This window comes from Ictalurus furcatus, chromosome 6 (genome assembly GCF_023375685.1).
Source record: "Ictalurus furcatus strain D&B chromosome 6, Billie_1.0, whole genome shotgun sequence".
NCBI classification, from domain to species: Eukaryota; Metazoa; Chordata; class Actinopteri; order Siluriformes; family Ictaluridae; genus Ictalurus; species Ictalurus furcatus.
Genome location: NC_071260.1, coordinates 31,941,150 through 31,960,025, shown reverse-complemented (window position 1 = coordinate 31,960,025; position 18,876 = coordinate 31,941,150). Strand labels below are relative to the sequence as shown.

At 43.0% G+C, this 18,876-nt stretch overlaps 1 protein-coding gene across 1 annotated transcript in view; it reads right to left on the bottom strand.

Annotated features, from left to right (window-relative positions):
* Positions 1-1,904: 1,904 nt before the first annotated feature.
* The window catches only part of satb2 (SATB homeobox 2), a 37,451-nt gene continuing 20,479 nt past the window's right edge, over positions 1,905-18,876 (bottom strand). The window contains exons 4-13 of the mRNA XM_053627695.1: positions 15,380-15,506; positions 14,289-14,412; positions 13,817-13,919; positions 12,929-12,979; positions 12,215-12,786; positions 11,508-11,720; positions 10,828-10,914; positions 9,509-9,661; positions 7,532-7,726; positions 1,905-2,837 (exon numbers count right to left, since the gene is read on the bottom strand). Of these exons, the coding sequence (XP_053483670.1) occupies positions 2,217-2,837; positions 7,532-7,726; positions 9,509-9,661; positions 10,828-10,914; positions 11,508-11,720; positions 12,215-12,786; positions 12,929-12,979; positions 13,817-13,919; positions 14,289-14,412; positions 15,380-15,506 (2,246 nt within the window). The 3' untranslated portion in view covers positions 1,905-2,216. The remainder of the gene's footprint in view (positions 2,838-7,531; positions 7,727-9,508; positions 9,662-10,827; positions 10,915-11,507; positions 11,721-12,214; positions 12,787-12,928; positions 12,980-13,816; positions 13,920-14,288; positions 14,413-15,379; positions 15,507-18,876) is intronic.

Genomic DNA, 18,876 nt, shown 5'->3' with positions numbered 1-18,876 from the left:
CATGGTCTGCGTTTTCGGTGATAACTCAAAGAACTAAACCGTCATCGTGTTTTTTTTTTTTTGTTTTTTTTTTTTAAAAAGATACGTTAACGTGAGTGGATGTTTCGCAGTGGAGACGTCTGTTAAGGATTTGCACATCGAAGACATGTAAAGAAAAAAAAAATGCTGTCATTTATAATAGATAAAACATCTACATAAACATCACCGCATGAACAAAAACAGTTTAAAGGTCAGTGTAAGGTTAACAATGATGATTAACTCTGTTATCCAGAAATGAGCAGGTAGCAGCTGATTCTCAAAAGCAAAGCAGGACCCCGGATCCACGTTTTGCTATAGTATCCACAGAGGCTTCGCCACAGAGGAGCCGTGTCAGTTTGTACGCAAGTCCATTTCCCGAGATGTGAATCAACACGTTTCCATTCAGGATACAGAGTTTTAACTGGCTCAATAAATGGATTGTCAATATCTCTTTAAAAAAAAAAAAAAAAAAAAAAAAAAAAACAGGTATATTTTCATATGCTTTGTCTTATTTTTGGATTCAACTCACCTACTGTCATTTTCTTTGGGAAAAGTAATGGAGTGTAGATTGAAATGGTAGTACACACTATCACAGGGTTCACTCAATTTCTTCAGTAACTGCTTCTAATTCTCACTGTTTTGGCAGGGTTCCCCCTCTTTCATAAAGTCTTTCATTACCAAAACAACAGCTTTGAGCCAAAAGCTGATATTAGACCATGAAAAAAACAAAAACAAACAAACAACCAAAAATAACAGCAATGACAGAAAGAACAACCGTAATAACAATAATAACAACAACAATAATAATAAATGTGGATATAGATAGCAATAAATAGAGATGCGGAGTGTGGGGGTATGTGGTTTGAAATTAGTACACTGTGTGTGCCGGTAAGAGAAAGAGTCCGAGGACAGAAAGGACGAGAGGAAGGGGTGTAGTCCCACAATGTAAAATGAGTGATGGTTGACTGTTGCTGGACACGTACTTTACTCTCCTCAACTTGGCCAAAAGCAGGACACGGCAGTCAGACTGCACTCTCATCTGTCATTGAATTGTCTTTAGCAGTCAATAGATGCCTACGTATGGGTTTTTTTTCTTCTTCTTGATGCTTACTAGCCATTTTAAGTGCAAAGTGAGTACAAAGAGACGTAGTGACAAGATGTCTCATGTTCATGTATTTATCCATTCACTAAATTTAGACTGACAGAGGTGTTGAGGGAAGTCCATGCATGGGTGCATGGGTACCAGGCTGGTGGTTTGTCCCACCACACTGGACTATATGGAATGATGTGGTTGTTTGTTGGAGACATGGCTCTATCTTCAAAGGGGAGGCAAAGCTAACTCTGGACATTTCAGTAGACCACATGTATTTACAGTGGAATCAGTGAGCAAGGCTGATGTATACACCCCAGCCCTCATCACTACCTCTAACCCACCCACCCGTCCATTCAACCACTTAAATGGCCAAACACGGCCACCTCTTATAGCCGTAAAGAATTCCCCATCACAGATGGGAGGAAGAGAGAAGCCGCAGACACCCACCAGGCTCCTTGATCAGACACAAATAAAGATGCATGGGTTCCTGTAGATGTCCATGGCTCATCTAAAACTTATCTAAAGCTCAATCACTCTCATTACTCTGAATGCTGTAGAGGTGGGAAGGGTGGGACAAGGGTTTCTAATGATCCCCTGAATTGTAGGATAGGAATGAAGGAGTTCTTTAGTTAATTTAATGTGTTAGGGACTTGGGGAGAAACATCACTGGCTTAGTATTTTCCTACTATGACGTACTGGTATCTTAATTTGTGAAACCATGAGTAAGAGTGACCACTTGTCAGTTGAGGATAAGAAATCCACTTTCAGTGTCATCACATATCTGGCACCTTTTTAACAAATAAACGACGATTTGGGACCACTAACCTAAATTTTCCTTCATCACGTTGACAAAACTTACAGTATCTGATGCCAATTACTCTGTTGCTAGAACTATTAATCCCTTATCTCAACTATTTTTTTTTTACCGTAACACATTTTGTTTCTATAATCAATATTCAAACATATTCTTGTCCTTTTTTATTCAATCTTCATTTGACCCTGTGCCGGATTCTTTTAGTCTGCTTTTACTGTTCCACTTGTTCCACCTTCCACTATCCTCTTCTCAAAGTGACCCCTTCCCCCCCCCCCCCCAGGTCAGAATGCTTTATCTCTGATACTCGAGCTGGTCTCGTGGGCTGGGGGATGAACTGGAGGAAGGCAGGGAGCTGGGCCGGACTGAACTTAGAGCTGAAGCCTTGTCCTTGCTTTCTTCTTGGCCTGAGGTGGAAGATGGTGTTGAGGAAGAGGCGGCTGCTCCTGCTGAGGCACCTTCTTGTCCACTGTAGATTTCCTCATGGCCATCTTCACTAGACTCTGCATCCTCTGAGCCAGAGAGTAGCTCCTCATCTCGATACTCAGCGACATCAACTCCGCTACCCTCAACTCCCAGCTCCTTCAGTCGGCCATGGTGCTTCACATGGTAGCGCTGGTTCTGGAAGAACTTGACAATGGTGTGCTTGGGCAGGTCCAATTGGGCTGAGAGGGTGTGGATGGCTTCCTGGTCAGGGTAGAGGCCCACATCCTGGATGAAACTTTGCAGGATGCCCAGGGCTTCCAGTGAGATCTTGGTGCGGGAACGGGGTTTCTTTGCAACACTACTACTTCCTCCAGTGTTGCCACTACCAGCACCAGCCTGAGGGTTGTCCTCCATTCCAGAGCTGGGCACTGAGTCCTCACGCATGGGAGAGTGGTCCTTTAATGCTGGCACAGGCTGTCTGTGGAGAATCTGATAAGAAAGACCAAAGATCAGGTTAGTGAGATCATTAAAGCAGGAAAATGAATAATAAGTTAAGTTGTGCACCAGAGTACAAAGGTTTCCCTCAATGAATATTCATCAAGTGTCCATGGGGCTCTTGACCAGAATGTCCAGTCACCTCTAGTAAATATCCAACCACACTGTCCTGAGTTATGACTGTTTAACCAAGTCTATTACACAAATCACATAACAATGTTGTCACCCACACCATTACCACACCATTATCAGGTCTGTCATTTCAAACATCTGGATTATATGGAGATGATATGAGCAAAGCCGTAGGAGCACTTTAGTGGAGTGCAAGTAAGGAAGCAAGAAAGGCAGATGAGATGGAACAAAGAAAGAAAGAAAGAAAGGGTGTGGTACGGGTGTGGTAAATAGTGTTGTTGACGTAAACAGCAAAACAATGGCGGTGGAAGTGTTTGTGAAACTCTGGAAGGTGTAGCACGCCACAGCAGAACTATCGAAAACTATGGCGCTGTCCTGCTGAGTTTATGACCAGGGTGGGGTGCCCACTGCCTCTGCGCTGGAATGCTAAGCTATAAATCTGTGGTGCATTAAAATTAAAGGACCTACATAAAGATAATAGTCATTCACTCTCTTTCTCTCGCTCTCTTTCTCTCCCTTGCTTGCTCTCTCCACTCAATAATAACAGGGTATTTTTTTTTAAATAATACTGAGGGCAGGCCAGACCACAGAATTGCTCCGATTTCACTTGTGGGGGCTTTCTGGGGCTAGTGTTTTACAGGAAGTGTGTACTGTATGTTTGTCTTTTTTTCAGTTCTTTTGCTCTATGTTATATTATTCGTGATGTCTTTGAGAAACAAACGGAGACCACAAAAAGAGTTAAGAAACTGGGACGGGAGTGGGACCGAGACACATGAACATTAAAACTGGCCACATGATACAACACTGCTATCTGAGTGTTGGCCTACCTACGGAGACCACACACAGTACAGGGCTCAATTGCATCACACAAACACACACACCACCCACTCAACCACCATACTGACCCCCACACATTAATACTCATACACTTTTCCTGGACTCGCCTTTTTAGAAGTGTATTTCTTAGGAATCATTTCTTCTCGAACTCTATACCTCAAGCACAAATACACACACACACACACACACACACACAGAAAACACTTCTCACACTTGTGTCGTGAAGTGTGGCAGAAGATAAGCCAAAAGCCACGAAATTCCCAACCCTCTTGTTTTAGGAGGCACCCAGAGTCTTCAATCAAAAATGCTCTACCCCCTTTTTTTTTACGCCACTGATCCAAGAGGCTGCTCCACTCCACTAATGGAGTAGGACACTAATGAAGAGAGTTGAAGCCAAACCAGAAGAATGACTCCATCTTCAAATCAACCCTCACACCGTTAAAGCCATGAAGTCAGTCTCCTTCTCTTTCCCTCTGTCCACTTCATTTACTGCTCCCATTACGACTCCTCGACCACAGCGTCGACTCTGGACACACACTTTCTGCCGTCATGCACTTATGGCATAATTCAATATTGAACTTCATCCATTCTCTGTGTGTGTGTGTGTGTTTTTTTTTATTTTAATTGCAACTAGGGACTGCTCTGTGAGTTCACTACATCAAGAAAAAAGCACTTTTTTTTTTTTTCCAGTGAAAATTACAGCACAGAAGTATGAAAGAATTAGGGTATAACTATGAAAGATTTAGCTGACTCTTAATGAGGATTGGGGCGGTGGGGGATTTGTCTTGTCACTAGAGACACCGCTAACACATCATGACATTAAATATGCAATGATGTGAAGACATTTTACCGCGAGTTTCCTTTTGCATGACTTCACCTACCTCAATTAAAGGCATGCATGATAATTTCTGTTTTAGTTTTTCCCATGTTGCAATTCCTTGGGAGTGGATGAGTGTGTGTGTGTGTGTGTGTGAGTGAAAGTTAGAGAGAGAGAGAGAGAGAGAGAGAGAGAGAGAGAGAGAGAGAGAGAGAGAGAGCATGTGCTTCGTGCTTGTCTGTACAAGTCAGTATGTGCGCATTACAAATATGTGTACACATAATGATATGTACAGACAAAACACAATACATTCCACAGTTATTCCAATGAGCACTACATTTACAAAGTTAATAAAACTGATACAATCAGAAATCATCTCTTTTTATTGGCTGAAAGACTGAGGAGTGTCAGGACACATGGCAGGGTCAGGGGGTAGAGCACTCGGCTCATAGCGGTATCCAATTTAGCAAAAACAAAAGAGAAATTATTCATAAGGAGAGACATGCCAAATGAGCAGTGTGGAGACACTTATGCCCATGTGCACTGTGCACACATGGAAGGAATAGTGCTATAGGACGCTATGGCACTTAGCAGGTGTGTATTTATGTGTGTGCACCATGAGTCACAAGCTCTACAGTGAAGGGATGAACTGATCTGGAATGCAATACATTCAGGGTGACAAAGGTATAGACTCCATCAGACATTATACAAGGACCAGTGTATAATACTGTATGTGCTGTGGGATGTTGAATGTCTGGGAGGACAGTTGTTGGGTAACCTTACAGACACGGTAAACAAAAAACTCATGGACTGATTGTTGAAACGACGGCAAAGTGAGTAGAACCTGTGTCTCTGTGTGCGTATAGTGTGTGTATGTACAGTATGTGAGCATGTTTGAGTGTTCAAGCAGCTGGGACACATGTGTGGTCTGTGGTGACAGGCTGGCTGGAGCCGAGGGGATGCTGGGTATTTTGATCTGGGGAGGGACCCTTATTTTTGTGTCAAGAAAACAACAGCAGGAGAGACACCCACAAACACACGAATAGACAGACAGACGGACACTCCGACAGACAGACAGACAGACAGACAGACAGACAGACAGACAAAGCTGTGCTTGTTATGATCGTTGGCTACACAACCTTTTCAGTTTGTGCTGACAGCGAATTAAAACAACACAACCTAATTTATCTGCTTAAACTCATTGTGGTCACCGATCCCTTCTTTTTTATTTTTATAAAGAGCTGAATCAGAACTAAAAGCACAGCCTTTGTGCATGGAACAAATCATACGCAAAAGAAAGGACACGACTGTTCTGGATACAGCTGTTTGATTCCTGCGAGCTGTATTTTTAGCTGTCTCTGTCCTCGGTGTGGTGGCTTGTCTGGGCTCTGTGTCAGAGGAGACCTGGAATGTGTTAATGGAGCGACCACAGTTTCCTTCCTGTGATGAGCATTTAATAACACACAAAAGCATCGAGTTCGAAATGGGACGCTGAGAGACTTTAAGGGACTTCAAGGGAAATAGTAAAGCTAAACTTTAAACCGAGGACTCCGATTAATGTACGAGACGGTCAGCAACGAGTGCTGAAACATACGCGCTACCACCTTCGCTGGACAATAATAACGTAACACGCACTGGCGTGGAACCGGGCCGGTCGTACCGTGATCCGGAAGAACTTTCTACGAGAATCAATATTATGCGTCGCACTGTGTTATTGAATATGAAGGGTAGGAAAGGTATTCTGTATAGTTTGTTGAAAAGGAAGTGTAAAAATAACACTAGGGCTTGCTTTGAGGTACGGGGTGCAGGTTTCCCATCCTAAAAGTGTCAGTCCCTTCATGGTCAGTATTCTGTAATAGCGTATGGTCAAAGCCACTGTACAGTAACCATAGTCACCCACTACTGTAAATTCCCATGAGTCACCTAACATGTATACATGTATACGTGTGTGTGTGTGTGTGTGTGTGTGTGTGTGTGTGTGTGTGTGTGTGTGTGTGTGTGTTTGTGTTCTGTCTCTTCCCGTCATTAATAATATCAGGGCTGTGGTGGTACTGTCTGTCAGGGTGTGTCCTAATGGGGCATTTCCTACTGCGCCCAAAACACGTAAATAAGTACAACCACACACACACACACACACACACACACACACACACACATACAAATATACACTGCTTAAACCGCTACCATAAAAAGAATCCAAACTGGAGCAAGAAGAAGAAAGAGAGAACAAAAAAAACAGTAAAAAATAAGAGAATATTTTTTGCAGGCTACAGAATACTACAGAAGTGCTGAGGGAATAGAAAGAAAGTGTTTGGTAGAAAAGAGATTTATGCGTGTGCTGCTTTATAAGGTTCGCATTTACATATATAAATGGGTGTGCATGTGTGTAGGTGTGAATTCTGACTGTGTTCAGTGTATATACTGTAATGACCCTGGCTGGAGGAGGGGAAAGTCCATTTAATCAGTGCTGTATTTGGAGCTATTGTGTGAGAGTGTGTGTGTGTGTGTGTGTGTGTGTGTGTGTGTATGATTAAAGGGGGCTGGATGTATTAGGTTATTAGAGGTTGGCAGGGACCCTGCATCAGAGGCCTTGATATTAAAACAAAAGCTCCAAAGATGTGTGCACACAACCACACAATGAAAGACAATCACAACGACCCCTTTTTCCTTCCACAGCAGCAGTAAAAATATGGAAAAATATCATAAATCACAAACCATTTAGGGGAAATTTGCACAATAAATCTTTAATAAATCTGTGTTTTCTTGATCTCTTACCATGCCATATTAATAAACCCAAGTTTCTGTCAGCTCCACAAACCCAACAGGAAACCTCAGCACTGAAAACGGTCACAAGCTCGGATTTAGCAGTGCGAATGCAATTTGACTTTGGATCCAGACTCACCTGAGGGTCAGAGGGCAGATGGAGGACAGTGTGCAGACGTTCACTGTGGTGGTGGCGGGACTCCTCTTCATATACCAGGTCGCGGTCGGTCTGGGGGAGGGTGAGGAAACGGCGGATTGTGCACAGGTTCTCCCAAAGCGTGCGGTTCTCTGGGCTTGGACTCTCCTTCCAACGGAGCAACTCGCATAGCCAACCCTGACATAGAAAGAGAAGTAGAACGGAAGGTAGTCAGATAGATAGAGAGAGAGAGAGAGGAGGAAGAGAGGGAGAAATGAGAATATGTGAAAGAGAGTGTGAAATGGAGAGAGATATGATTATCTCTGCTAGACTAGGCCAGTCTTTGATACCAGCTGTTGTGGGCAGCCAACCTCTACCAGCATCCTGTGTTAATAACCTGATCAGCACTCTCTCTCTCTCTCTCTCTCTCTCTGTCTCTCTCTCTCTGTCTTTCTCTCTCTCTCTGTCTCTCTCTCTAGGCCCTCTTGGCCAGCTGCAGCAGATGGGTGCGTTCAGCCGTGACCCCCCCCAACCGACCCCAGACCTGTGGGACCCAACCGCATCTGTCACATGCATACACACACATATACACATAGACTAGCACAACCCTGCTTTACACACACTTTACACACATTTTAGGATTGGGGTGGTCACACCTGCAAAATATACACACGCTGTGCTAAGGCTGCTTGTCTGAAAGGGTCAGTACAGCACTGTCGTCACTCAGGCAATTTCATGGCAAGAATTAGGCGCAGCTGGGCGCAGGATCAGATTTGACTAAATCAATTATCTCTCTTTGCTCTCAAATGGGAAAGGGACCCGTAAATGGTCCAGCAGGTTTTCCAAAATATTCCTTAATCAACACTCACAGATGAATTCTGTGCTTTTGAGTTACTTGGAGTTGAAGGTATGCGCCACACCATTTTATTATTACAGCCCTCTTTTCACATGTTTTAATCTGTATATCAATAACAGAGTTTTCATAACTAGCCATGCACGTGTATACTGATTTAACCCGGTGTCCTGGTGAAATCCCCCCATTGGCCCTTATCTATCACGGCCCTCTAATAATCCCCATCTCTGAATTGGCTTCATCACTCTCTCCTCCACTAATATCTGGTGTGTGGTGGGCGTTCTGGCGCAATATGGCTGCTGTCGCATCATCCAGGTGGACGCTACACACTAGTCGTGGTCGAGGAGATCCCCCCATGCAATGTAAAGCGCTTTGAGTGTCTAGAAAAGCGCTATATATAAATCGAAGGAATTATTATTATTATTACTTCTTAATTTATTAGTGTGTCCTTCCCTACTATTCCTACGTGTCCATACTGCTGCAGCAATCTAACCTGAACCGGAACATCACTGGCTATGTCTCCACATGCAGGTCATCATGAAAAGGAGACAATAATCAGGACTATCTGAGTAGTGCGATGGGATATCTCTCCAATGAAGCAAATGGATAGCGATTGTAAGTCATGGAGGATGAGATCCTTGGGATGTGATGATGGCGGGTCATGGTCGGGTGAATGGAAACTGTTCTGATGCACATCTGCAACGTAAAGCATGTCTATCTGCCTGTGTTGTTGTTTACCAGGTGCAGACGTGCTCTGATCAGATACCAGCGCCTGCATGGGAGGAGACACTTGCTTATGGTAGATTGAGCACCGCTTAACATCATTTGTTATTTTCGGCTTTATTTTCCTTTCATGTGGAAAGAACGTGCTCAGTGTGTGTCTTTGTCTTTGAATGGTGCATGTGTGTAATCATTTGAACATAAATGCGTCCTTAACACGAAACAAATAATTACCAGTCAAATCCCTCCATTCGCCCCGATGACTTTGACTCATCACCTTTCCATAAGTGCATAAAATCAAGCAGTAGAAAAAGAGAAAGTTTTGTTTCGGTAGGCTTTGAAGGCTTTGAAGTGTATCATTAGCATACTGAAAGCAGTTATTTGGGTAAGCAAACATAAGGGCTTACTTGGCTCTTGTTGGCTGCCACCTTGGCAAACAGAGCCTGAGACACCTTGGCTCGCTTCATCTCCTGCTGGATCTCATCATAAATTGAAGACGTGATGTTGACCAGTGGTTCCAGTTTCAGGGGAAGGTCAGGATTCGGACCAGACGGCTTGGACTACAGGACGCCGTGGAGATCAGGTTCAGCAGAGACAAGAACAAGGCAAACGTTATCAAGACAAAGAAAGTATGCTTTGAACAAGCGACAATCCTCACACAATAGGTTAGAAGTAGCCCGTGTTTGTATTAGTGAAGCACAGAGATGGACACATTCAATTCAACTGGAGAGTAGTTAAGGTGTTCTCTTGCGTCTACTTTGTAGTTCATGTTTGAATCATGGCATATTGATTTTAAGGTTGTGTTGGGTTTTTATTTTTTAAAAATTTTTTCCACATGCAGTGTTTGAAGCCATTCTGCAGGCACGGGCAAGTAATCTCACATTCCCCAACACAAAAGATAGTAAGATAACAGTATACAGACATAATAATAATAATAGTACACAACTGCATTCCCTGGGAGCAAAGAATCAGCACTCTGTCCCTACATCAGAGAGATTGTTGCTATCTGGACTGTTTCACTGATGCTCTAAGTTTGAAAAGAGTCCTGCTCAAACGATCTTCTATAACAGTATGCTTGTTCAGAAAAAAAAAAAAAAACAAGTTCCAAGCCATCTACTTAACATACATAAACATATCTAGATACAAGAGTCAAACCTTTTGTTTTTTTTAGGAACTGCCTCTATGTAATGAGAGACTGTATACAATTTACACTGACATTTTATGGCATTTGGCCGACGCCCTTATCCAGAGTGACTTACATTTATCTCATTTATACAACTGAGCAATTGAGGGTTAAGGGCCTTGCCCAAGGGCTCAGCAGTGGTAGCTTGGTAATGCTGGGGCTTGAACTCCTGACCTTCTGATCAGTAACCCAGAGCCTTCAACCACTGAGCCACCACTGCCCCAGTGATAATATCTAAATATGCATATATAATAAATATATAATACAAAAATAAACACTGACAACATTTTAACCTTGTCATAAGACATGACAAAACCGATAAGGCCCTATGAGATTAGATAAATAATAATAAGGCCCTATGAGATTAGATCAGTGTTGAGCTCACGTACTACCCTGGAGTAGATCAATCCCCAATATAGATTTTCTTTTATAAAAATGTTATAATCAATAACGGTGAACTATTCTCTTCGCTATGCAAGCATAAAAGAATACATCTCTGTCAGGATCATTTCGTGAGCGAGAGAGAACTGATGTGATCCTCACCGAGTTGGTAATTTTGTTCTTATTCTTCCAAATGGATGCCCAGGCATCAGGGGTTAACTGTTCGTCCATGCTGCGCTCCCACACTTTCTGCATAGAGTGGAACATACAGTAATGCAATTAGCCATAGTTTAACTCCATACAAGGTGAAAACGTTTTTTTTTTTTATCATGAACATATGGTGTCATAATATTGTTTAAAAGATTGTCACTGAACATCGAACAGAATCATTAAAGGATAAAAAAAAAGTCATGAACTTCAGAATGAATCTGTCAAAAATGCATCAATACTGAAACCTACAGTCTTTATACACAGATAAGTAAGAAAAGCACCAGAGACCAGTGCTATAGAAAAAGGCCACGGCTCATGAGTACATTCCTAAATGTTTCTTTGCATTTCTTTAACCCTGTGTTAAGCTACATCAACCCTACAGTAAAAAAAAAACTACTCTGTTTAAGCTCACAACAACCACAAATATGTGTAACCCAAACAAAACAACTAATCAGATTAGACAACCCTTTACAGAAATGACAACAATCTCTAGAGCACACGTAGAAAAATGGAGAGCCAGACACACAAATTTGTAATGCAGGTACTCTCATACTGGGCCAGGCAGAAAGACAGCTCTGTAGGAACAGTGTGTAAGGTCTGAAGGGATTTTGTGACAGTGGGATAGTGGGTACCTGAGATAGGCGGTTAACCCCAGGACTGGAGTTTGAGTTTGGGGGCAGACCTACAGGAGGGTTCATGCTGCGTTCACGCTCCTCCTGGTAAATCCTGTCTCGCTCAGCCTCAGGAAGGTTGAGGAAATTCTGCATGGCCTTGAGGTTGACCAGAAGAGATTGGGAGGCTGTGCGAGGGTCTTCCTCTTTCCGCAAAATCTCTGACAACAGACCCTGGTGTTCATGAACATGCACACACAAGCACATGAAAGCAAAATGAGAAAGGCCCAGGTCTTGCAAGTATACACATGCAAATCCCACCAGGTTTTCACCTGCACCACATCATCTCCCACCCACTCTATGGTTGGCTCTAATGGGGCGTAATTCAGGCCTGCAGAGGTTCAATGCACCAGGTGTGTAGGCTGCTGAGAGGGCGGGAAAGAAGACTGATATGGCCCAGGGGCTGGAACCACCATGCTGGGCCTCAGTGCAATGACCTGCAGATTGGAAAACTGTGGTCTAACTTTCTACCCAGAGACCTCAACTAAAGTCTTGAATGTCTGCTTTATCTGATTCATCTGATTTAGATGATTTAAGTATAACCTAGACATTGCACGTACTGTGAATAACTTGGGATAACTGTGGTATCTAGGGCTTTTCAACATCTGTGTGCATTTATTTATTTATTTATTATCTTAAAAAAAAAAAAATAATAATTTTTTTTTTACCTGTGTGCGGTTGAATGCCACCCTGGCAAACACAGCTTGTGAAACACTGGCTCTCTTGAGCTCATCGCGGACCTGTTGGTAGATGTCTGATGAGACCTCAGCCGCGGAAGGATTGGATCCTGGCTCTCCAGGTCCTCCAGGCTTGCTTTGCCTCGGTATGGGTGGGTGGTTAAGGAACTGTTGGTTGAGGGCCTGTGGGTGCTGGTGGGCTAATAGACGACTGACAGCCAACTGCTGGTTGATGAGGTGAGCCATAGCTATCTGCTGCTGCACTAACTGTGGACTGAGCTGAGGTGAGAGGAGGCCTCTTGGTCCCAGAAGAGGCTGCAGGGCTGTGGGAGGAGCCACCTGGGTCCGTAGTGGTGGACTGTGGTGGAGCTGGCCACTGTGAGATGAGGGTGGCTGTGACTGTCCTTGAGATGGGGGCTGAGATTGAGGGTTCTGAGGTTCTCCAGAGCCACTTTTCACAAGAGAACTACCACTGCCCAAAGGTCCTAATTGAGCCAGGCCAGCTAGGTGAGGTGGAGGACGCTGTCCTAACACACAGAAGTCCACCAGGGTGTCCCTCTCCACTGTGAAGAGACAAAATAAATAGGTTTGAATAATGAACACTTCCTTCATATTCTTACGTGCTTTTCACAAGTGCTTTGCTTTCAGTACGCATCAAATCATTCATCGGTAATGTTTTTTTTTTGTTGAAAAACGACTACACACCTTTAATTTCAGAATTCTCTCGTACTGGCCACATCTTCTCAAAGTAATCGCCTACAAAAAAACAAAAGCAAAGAAGAAAGTGAATCATGGTAACCGTGTATCACATACATTCATCAGGTAAATGATACGATTTCTAATCATAAGAACACACTATCAGTGCTTTAGCCAGTGCTCTTTTACTGAAATTTCTGACTATGACTGTCAATCAATAAGATTTCTCCATTGTCACATCTGGTGGCTTGTGGCTGTGTGTTTGGCTTTGGGAGGCTGAAAGCAGGCTCTATGTAACCCAACACTGCTTGCTCTGTCACCAAGGACCTTCTTATTCTCTGCTGGCTTTTCTCTCTCTCTCTGAAGCTGTGCTTGGGGTTTTCTCGACACTTTGATCTGTCCTGCTGTGTAATTATGTTGCTTTTTTAATGGGGTAAGGGAAGGAGAAAAATTGTCACAGGCATTTAGATGCTAAGAGGCTTAAACAGCCTGGCAGCGGGCACGCTCATCTGCTGGGTCTGGTGCTGGAGACCTCCTGCAGAGTGGTGAGGGAGTTGTGGTTTCCATTAAGCTGAGAGATAGATCGGGGTTCCCCTGTCCAGTGACAGAGAGGCAATGTATAATAAACGGTGTGAGGCAATGTACAATACAAGATGTGCACCGCAGGCCTCAAAACCTCAGGAGTATTTATAAAATGGGGTCACCTCAGGATACCCAAACTTTCCTATCAGCTTCATATCTGGAGCACATAACTGACCATAACTGAGTTTGGCACTGTACTCTCTGGTACAATGGCAAAAGAATTTGAGGCATACTGACTCATTAATATTCAGCTCTAACTAGATCTAATTAGTGAAGCAGATATGCACAAATGTGACACAAGAGCTCAGATCTCACCTTTAATCTTCTTATACTTCTTATACCAGCGGCCAAACTCTTGACACTTCGCAGTGGAGACATTAGCGTAGTAGGAACTGTTCACGATGGAGGAGATCATACTCTGAGAAAAGGTCAGAAGAGGGACAAGGACAGAGATGGAGGCTGAGAAATAAATGGTAGCAAACAGCAATGGAGACAGTACACCACAAACATGTGCTAACAATTGATATGAGGATCAACACCCACATAAAGAACTCCACTGAAACACAGCACGCACAGATACACAAATCTCACGGAATGCTTTTTTTTTGCATGGAGGTGAACATGCCACACTCACAAAACTACAACAAACACTATAAATGGAACTAGTATAACATTATGGATTTTGACATTGCACTACTATTTCTGTAAGGACATCTCTGAGCTGTGATCAGTAGTAAGACTTGGACAGTTCAGGAAGAGTTGCATGATAAAAAAGTCATGTCTGTACCTGGGAAAGTGGGCATTCTTTAGCCAGTGTGCTCTGGTTCATCTCTTTCAGCAGCTCTTTAAGTGCATTGCGCACTGTTGCATGATTCCACTGCTCTGATGGCAGGTCCTCTAGCTTGGCATAGCTGTAACCATAAGATCCATCACTTCCTGTTCTTCTATACATTGAGGATATACACTCACCGACTACCTTATTAGGATGACAGTAGGATCACTTGTTCATTCATGAAATTATCCAATCAGCCAATCGTGTGGCAGAAGTGCAAATCCGGCCGATACGATCTACAATTTCCAATCTCGCTCACAGGACGTTGTTTTTGGATGATGTTGTGCGTGAAAATTCGAAGAGATCAGCAGTCTCAGTGAAATACTCAAACTCAAACGTTTGGCACCAGCAACCACGCCACTTTTCCCCCATTCTGATGATTAATATCAATCAAAGCTCTTGACCGGTATCTGCATGATTTTATGCATTGCGCTGCATCCACATCATTGGGAAGGTGTACAGGTGTTCCTAATATAGTAGCCAATGAGTGTATAGTGCCTGATCAATATATTATTCCGGCACTGAGCCACAAAACCAAACACCGTCCACGAACATGTAATTAAACTGACTGGAAAAGTATACAGCAGTAGATGTTATGTGGCGCCTGAGTTATCGGTGAATGCGGGAATAAACTGCAAGTGACCATGAAAAGCCTGTGACTTGCAGTTCTCCAGTTCTGAGTAGCGATCACGGTCATAATATTAACGGAAGAAAATGGACTGTTTCAGCACAACTCTCATAACATTTTCAGTATTAAGTATGGAAAATAATTGTTCCCATTAAATATAAGCCATGCACGTAGCTTAAACTCTTAAACCTCCTGCTTATTATTCAGTTATTCATCTTAAAGCATATTACTCAGTAACAACCATGACCTATTCACAAGGCTCGAAGTTAATAGAGGGAGGAATGACGTTTGAACGGGAGTTCGATGGGTTAATATCTCTTTTAAAAACATCTGAATTGTCAAAAAAAAAAAAAAAAAATCATCATCTCATTGCAACATCTCAGACAGAGTTAAGACTGCTGCTGTTTTGCTGTCTGACCTCTGCAGCTGGATACGGAGTGTGACCATGTGGTAGACGTCCAGCAGCATGTCAGCCACTGTGGCTTCGGGAGCGTCCGTCAGGCAGTGGATGGGCAACGGGTTCCAACGACCCACCTTAATGATGCCTGCGAGCAAGAGAGTGAGACACACAGAGAGAATTCATTAAACCTGTTTGATCTAATTTGTACCAATTTCCACAACATAAATCCATTTCCATTACACGATTAAGATGGCCAGTCCTACCCCCACTACCAGCGATGGCTGGAATGTAAAGGCCCTTCGCTCGGTAATTCCACCAAAAAAAAACACTAAAAGCTGACTAGGCTACATGACGTGACAACAGCAGGCCTAAATATGTCAGTACATAATTATTAATCAGACACGTTGGATGTCTCAGTGGAAAATCGAAAGTGGAAAGACAGAAAAAGGATAACTTGTGTCGATTTGAGCATAAACACTACACATGTGCTTCTAGAATGATACAAGCGTGTGTATACTTGGAGATGAGTCAGTATTTATTGTTTATGAATGTGCATTGCATCATGGATACGGGGAAGTGTACTGGAGCTTTCTCTTTTGCCCTCGCTCACTCTGTGTCTTTCTGTCTGTCCCTGTGGAGCAGTTCATCCCAGGCTATAAAAGCAGACAGCAGGGAACAATAGCTGTAATGATAAGGCCTTATCTATTAAACTCTTATCAGGCAGGGAAGAAGCACCTGACACGCACATTGGCGGCTGCCCCATTAAAGTGAGGCTCGCTGGGACGCCACAGCTCCTTTTACAGCCTGCAAAGACGTGGAGGACAGGCTATGCTTCGGACACCCATGTCTGCCCCTCCATTAATGGCCCTGCCATAAACGCCAGTCAATGATTGTTTGATTAACCCAAATTGACCGTTATAAATGCCTCTCACTGTGCAAAGGATGGGATGGCCATTTATGACTGAGTAGTAGTCCATAAAGATGTGACCACCATGTTAGTCATCTGAGTGTCATTTGGTAGTCTCATAAATCATATGTGGAATCAGGCTGTCCCTAAGCAACCTCAGTCAAGGGAGGAGACAGTTAGCATTTCCTCTTTGATTCACCTTTAACCTTGATGATTTATGGGATGTCAGGATGTCACATGAATAAAGATTTAATATAACGCAATAAAATGCAACAGGTCTCTGCAACTGTCCTCATGCAATATTTTCACCACTGAGTACGGAAAATAATCGTTACCATTAAATATAGTCGTGGATCTCAATATAAAACTATGATATTGTTAAATTTACTTTAATTAACCCCTTAAACTACAGATATGACATTAATTGAACCTTTAAATCTCCAAATAGGTTTGAATTATATATGTTATTCACATAATTAGTGCCATATTTCCTTACTACAGTGAGATCATCGGCTTTGCGGGCGTCGCATTTACAAACGTTCGCTCTGATGATCAGGTTCTTTACTCAGTAATACTCAGCATTCAATCATAAATGCATGCACTCGTCCTGTTTTTTTTTATTTATTTTTCTTCTAAGAAAGACTTACAGTTCTGCCATGTGAGGGGGCAAAATTGGTGCCCTGGTAGCACCAAATGACAGAGCTGCAGGTTTGTTTTGTTTTGTTTTGTTTTTAAAGAAACTGAGACATTAATAAAGGAGGAACTGGCCCAATCACTGACTTTGCTCTATTTAATTCCAGATGTCACAAGCGTTGTTAGGATGTGCTACACATGGAAACTGGACTCTTTGCTTATCGTATTATTGACCTATTTTCCAATGAGACCCACACCATCGCCACCACATGCAAGGAAAGTTCTCCTTTACACACACACACACACACACACACACACACACACACACACAATGTAGGCATGAACAATAAATTCAAGCTTAGCATGTACATATAAATGAAACTCCAAGCTAGAAAGGTGGATGGTAACTTCCCCTGGACTTATTAAGGACACACTGAAGTCATGAAAGCTAAACAATGCAAATCGCATTACTGTCCACTAAATGAGAGACAGATGAAGTATGGCCGAGCTTCTTCTTTCTCTCTTTCTGGTGCTTCAGGCTGTTTCTGTAAGTTGAAGAGCTCCAGCTGTAGAAGAGTCTCAATACCAGACACACACCAACCTATCCCCAGCCAATACACTACTGCCAACACCAGTTAGCCTTGGACAACTAACTCTTTTATTCAAAATCCAGACAGTCTGCTCATTTGTGTCTCTCGAGTTTGTGAGCGAGTTTGTGTTTTGACTGCTAGAGAAAAACTAACACGACACACGCCTGACCACCTCTGAGACTCTCGGTTCTCACTTTCTTCACTTACTTACCAACAGGCCTTTGGGGAGCCTTGCATTGGTTCTTCAAAGTTATCTGTGCGAATGTATTCCCCAGATACAGAATTTGAGGACTAAGTGAAACAGATGAAGACAATTTGTGTGGTGCCACTCCCCCTTCAGATCTCCTCTCCCTCGCTTTTTGTCTTCAGACCATGTTTATAGTACTGGCGAGCTTTGATTTCTGTGGGACGAGCCTGTTTAGCTCATTGTCTCGCTGTGCAATGCTGCGTGTATGCTGGCCACGGTCTGACAGTCTATACAAGCCACACAAGCATGCTTACTAAAGCTGGCATCCAATTTACTCACAGAAATCGTTCTCCGCATATAGCTTCACTACAGTGCTGAGTAATCAAACCAATGCATGTCCTAAAGTTAGCCTTGTGATGATCTAACCAAATAAGTTCACAAAAAAAAAAAACAAACAAACAAAAAAAAAAACCTGTCCCATTCTTGGACCAACTGCAACTTTTCTGAGACTAGAAACTAAAAAAGATGTTAGAGAGACTATTTCACAGATTTACTTTTGTTAACACAAAACACACAGCACACAAATACACTGTGGTAAGGGCATTAATGAATCATTTTTAACTTGGAAAGCTTATGTTCTGTTGCATTTTCTTCCCCTCTTCAAACCATTGTTCAAATTGCCACATTAAAATTCCTGTTCTCTCTGATGGCCTTTCTTGTGGGAAGCTGGTGGCTTGGCTTAAGCTTATGTGTACTGATCCATATACACTCATATACACAAATACAGTCCCTTTGCACATACTATCGCTCTCTGTCTCTCTTTGTCTCTCAAGCAGGAAAATGCAATGAGTTGTGATAGATGCTCCCGTATGCACACACTTGCATATAAGTTGCATGGTTTAGGGCAGTGGTGGCTCAATGGTTAAGGCTCTGGGTTACTGATCAGGTCGGGGGTTCAAGCCACACACAGCCAAGCTGCCACTGTCGGGCCCTTGAGCAAGGGCCTTAACCCTCTCTGCTCCAGGGGGCGCCGTACCCTTCCTAACAAGCTGGGATATGTGGAAAAAGAATTTCACTGTGCTGTAATGTATAACTAAGGGGATAACTAAGGGGAAGGAGAAGCCCCTGATGTGTGTGAGTCAGGGTGACCACAGAGCTCCATACGATCATGATTGTCATAATAATATATTTTATTATT